The sequence below is a fragment of the Myotis lucifugus genome, unplaced genomic scaffold (assembly GCF_000147115.1).
Source record: "Myotis lucifugus unplaced genomic scaffold, Myoluc2.0 scaffold_421, whole genome shotgun sequence".
Taxonomy (NCBI): Eukaryota; Metazoa; Chordata; class Mammalia; order Chiroptera; family Vespertilionidae; genus Myotis; species Myotis lucifugus.
Window position 1 is genome coordinate 2288 of NW_005871469.1, and position 4048 is coordinate 6335.

Below are 4048 nucleotides of genomic sequence, written 5' to 3' on the forward strand. Positions count from 1 at the left end.
GGGGCCGGATATAGAACGGAGTGAGCCATGGCTGCGGGGGGGCCGGGGCCTTTTGGACACATGAGATGCTGAGTCTGTCCTGCCCTCCTTGTACTGGGAGCCATGGCAATATGTGACGAGGAGGGAATGGAGTGTGGTATGAAGGCTGAGAGCCCAGCAAGGTGGCTGGACAGGTGCCTGGCTGAGAGGGCAGGGCTTGAACAGGGCAACGCCTCGAGCGGGGAGGAGGGCCATGGGAGAGATGCTGGCAACGCAGAACCGCCATGGCAGCAATAAGGTGAGGGAGGCACTTAGGATGAGACTCTGGCCTTCCATGAGGTGGGAAGAGGGAGCAGCAGGTTTGAGGCAGAGTCCTGAGGCCCCCTTGGGACACCTGGCGAATGTGCAGGCAGGCCCCCAGGGCCAGAACCCAAGAGAGCAGATTGGGGAAGGATGAAGATGCTTGGGGTGGAGAGACAGGAACGGAAGCCATAACTGGGGATTGCCCAGGAAGGGCCAGGCCAGTCCCTGGTGCGGCCAGGGTGACTCCTCCTCCTTCCTTCTCAGGGTGTGCTCCGTGCGCTCCGTGGATGGCTCGCCCACCACTGCCTTCACGGTGCTCGAGTGTGAGGGATCCCGAAGGCTTGGCTCTCGGCCCCGGCGCTACCTGCTCACTGGCCAGGCCAACGGCAGCCTGGCCATGTGGGACCTGACCACTGCCATGGATGGGCTAGGCCAAGCCCCTGGTACTACTCACCCCACCTCAATCCTGTCGCAAGCCACACCAGCTCACCCTGAACGCTTCTCCCCAACTTCCTTCCTCATAATCTCCCTCCCCACACCCTTACCCTCTGGCCCCTTCCTCCCCCCGCCCCCCAACTCCTCCTTGCCCTTGCTTTTCAATCCCTCTGTTTCTGACCCCTGTCCCTTGACCTCTGCATCTTTTCTGCTATCCCAACCTCAATCCTTGCACATGACCTTTGCCCTTGCCCTGTAATCCTTGTCTTGCCCCCTGACCTCGCTTCTTTGCCCCCCAGCAGGTGGCCTGACAGAGGAAGAGCTCATGGAACAGCTGGAGCAGTGTGACCTGGCCCCACTGGCTTCCTCGAGGGGCTCTCTCCCCAGCCCCTCACCCCGCACTTCTCTCACCAGGTAGGCATGACTCCACTTCCCCTTCTGTGCACTGGGGGAGAGGACGGAATATGGTGGCCTGGGAGGGGGGTTGGCTCAGCTGCCTCACGATGGCCTGCATTGACTCTCAGCACCCCTCAGTCTTTACTCAGCTTCCAGCAACACCTCCCTGTGTGGCCGCCGTGGGAGCCCCAGCCCCCCGCAGGCTGAGGCCCGGCGCCGTGGGGGAGGCAGCTTTGTGGAACGCTGCCAGGAACTGGTTCGCAGTGGGCCAGAGACCCGACGGCCACCAACACCAGCCCCCCGGCCCTCCACGGGTCTTGGGGCTCCCCTTGCACCCCCCAAGATGAAGCTCAATGAAACTTCCTTCTGAACACAGCTGCCATCGTGCCTTTGAATGCTCAGGTCCTAGAGACTCGGGTGCCTGCCCGCTTCCTGTCAGAGCCCTGGGTTCAGGGCCAGGGTCTCCTTGAAATGGTCACTGTTACTAGATCTCCCCTATCTCCCTTTTTTCTGGGGCCAAAGTTACCCTCTCCTAATAAAGTTCTCACTGCCAACACCTTGCTTACATTCTTAGAGGATTGGGGACCCCCAGGGAAAGGGTGGGAGAGATATGGGGCCCAACCAGGCTGTAGATTCAGAGACATCTGTCACTCCTGCTTTAAGCAAAGAAATGTATAGGTTTACACATCAGCTTCAGGCATGGCTGGATCCAGGGGTTCTCAGTCAGGTTTTTCCCTCTTGTGCCAAGATAACTTCAGGTAGTTCCTTAGCAACTTTATTTCCTCTCGCAGCCACAAAAATCACAAGACTGATTCTCATTGGCTTGAGTGGAGTCAGATGCCCACCCCTGAACCAATCACTATGGCCAGTGGATGGAGGTCTTCCCTTGTTCCAGGGGTCATGTGACCTCACTAGCCAAGAGGTGACTTCAGGCCCATGTTGACAGTAGAAGAGGAGTTTCTGAAAGTTGAATCAGGGTTTTGTTACCACAAGTGGGGATGAATGGCTACAGGTTGGCAGAAACACAGATGTTGCCACATCCTTAACATTTGTACCCAAAATCTCACCACTGCAAACATCTGGCCCACATCCCTGTCTTCCCAGTCTTTCGCCCCTTTTCTGCCCACACCTGAGAGGGTATGTGGGACAGATTCAGCTCAGCCCAGCTGGACATCCTTGGGATTTCCCCCAAATAATGCCTGTTACTATGGCAACTCCTCAGGGAAATCTTCAGCGTCTTTTCTTTGGACCAATGAAGAGGAGAGAGAGTGGGCCAGACTAGTAGCAAGCGATTTTAGGATATGCTAATTGTAGAATCCCAGTTTCTGGAATGTCAGGGCTTCTGTAACATGGTGAGAGGGGTCTAGAATGTTGGGGAATCTAGAACACAGGAATATTTTAGAGTTCTAGTGGATGAACAATGTTAGGGTTCTCTCCTGCATTTCAGAAAATCCAGACTAAAAGTTTCTTGACAGAAGGACCTGGAAAGTCAATAATTGTAGAATGGGAATGTTCTACAATGCCTATGAATTTATATCAGTAGGAATATTTTTCATGCTGGGGATTAGGAATGCTCAGAACTCTAAAACACAGAAGCCTGGCCAGCATGGCTCAGTGGTTGAGCATCGACCTATGAACTAGGAGATCACGGTTTGATTCCTGGTTAAGTCACATGCTTGGGTTGCAGACTCCACCCCTGGTAGAGGGCATGCAGGAGGTGGCCGAGCAATGATTCTCATCATTGAAGGTCTATCTTTCCCTCTCCCTTCCTCTCTGAAATAATAATAATAATAATAACAACAACAACAACAGAAAAGATCTGGATTGCTAGGAAATCTAGGGCATAGGTATATTCTGGAATGTCAACCTTTCTAGACCACTAGAGAGTTAGTTTGCATTCCAAGCAATCCATAATGGTGGGGGTTCTAGATTGTCAAAGAATCTAGAACACAAACGGTAGGTCTAAAAGGTGAGTGATTCTAAAAATGTTCTGGAATGCCTATGATACTTAAACTCTGGGCATGTTTTTATAAGCCAGGGCATTCAGAACATGGGGATATTTGAATGTTAGGAAGTCAAAATATAGGAGGTGGGTTGGGATGTTAAGGGACCAGGGGATCTAGAATATGAAGGCATTTTGTAATGCTTGTAGATCTGGAATATTGACATAGCTTTTTCCATGCCAGGGAATCCAGAACACATGTGTGTGGAATGCTGATGATTCTAGAACTGAGAGAAATTGTCAGAAAATCTAGAACACTATGGAGATTTTTTAAAAATATTTTTTTATTGATTTCACAGAGGAAAGGAGAGGAAGAGAGAGATAGAAACATCAATGATGAGAGAGAATCATCAATCAGCTGCCTCCTGCACGCCCCCCACTGCAGGTCAAGCCCGAAACCCAGGCATGTGCCCTTGACTGGAATCAAACCCAGGACCCTTTAGTCCACAGGCCAACGCCCTATCCACTGAGCCAAACCAGCCAACGCCACTATGGAGATTTTTGTTTATTAATGCAAGGGATAAAACTGTGTGAGCCCATACTGGGAGGAAGCTTCTGGAGTGCCATGACTTTAGAACTCTGGGGGTTCTGAAGGGTTGAGAACAGATAAGGATCCAAGGGGTGATTGGCTGTTACTAGGTGAGGAGCATTTGAGAATTTGCTTCCCAGTATATGTTGTCAGTTTATCGCAAATAAATTCACGAAAGTTCAAAAAGAAAGAAAGAAACAAAAAATCCTGGGAGATAGTGGCACTGATAGGGATTGAAATTGGGGATTCCAAATGCCGGGGGATGAGGGGGGGAATGGGTGAGGGGAAGCCACAGCCATCCCCGGAAGTTACAGTGGTGAGCCAGTGACTGTTGCCTAGCAACAAGCATTGAAGATGTCCTGGATCCCTGGCAGAAGGAGAAATTTCGGCAGCGCCCTCAGCAA

General features: G+C 51.8%; 2 protein-coding genes across 4 annotated transcripts in view; both read left to right on the plus strand.

The window, feature by feature from the left end:
* Window positions 1-1669, plus strand: part of SHKBP1 (SH3KBP1 binding protein 1) — a 3434-nt gene extending 1765 nt beyond the window's left edge. Inside the window, exons 3-5 of one of the 3 annotated variants that reach the window (XM_014467991.2) lie at window positions 547-725; window positions 1020-1131; window positions 1252-1669. In XM_014467991.2, the coding sequence (XP_014323477.1) occupies window positions 547-725; window positions 1020-1131; window positions 1252-1483 (523 nt within the window). In that variant the 3' untranslated portion in view covers window positions 1484-1669. Of the gene's footprint in view, window positions 1-546; window positions 726-1016; window positions 1132-1241 lie in introns of all 3 variants that reach the window. The other 2 variants (XM_014467992.2, XM_023743967.1) reach the window with 2 other exon arrangements.
* Window positions 1670-3918: 2249 nt separating this feature from the next.
* Window positions 3919-4048, plus strand: part of LTBP4 (latent transforming growth factor beta binding protein 4) — a 30000-nt gene continuing 29870 nt past the window's right edge. The window contains exon 1 of the mRNA XM_023743966.1: window positions 3919-3960. Coding sequence (XP_023599734.1) covers window positions 3919-3960 — 42 coding nt within the window. The remainder of the gene's footprint in view (window positions 3961-4048) is intronic.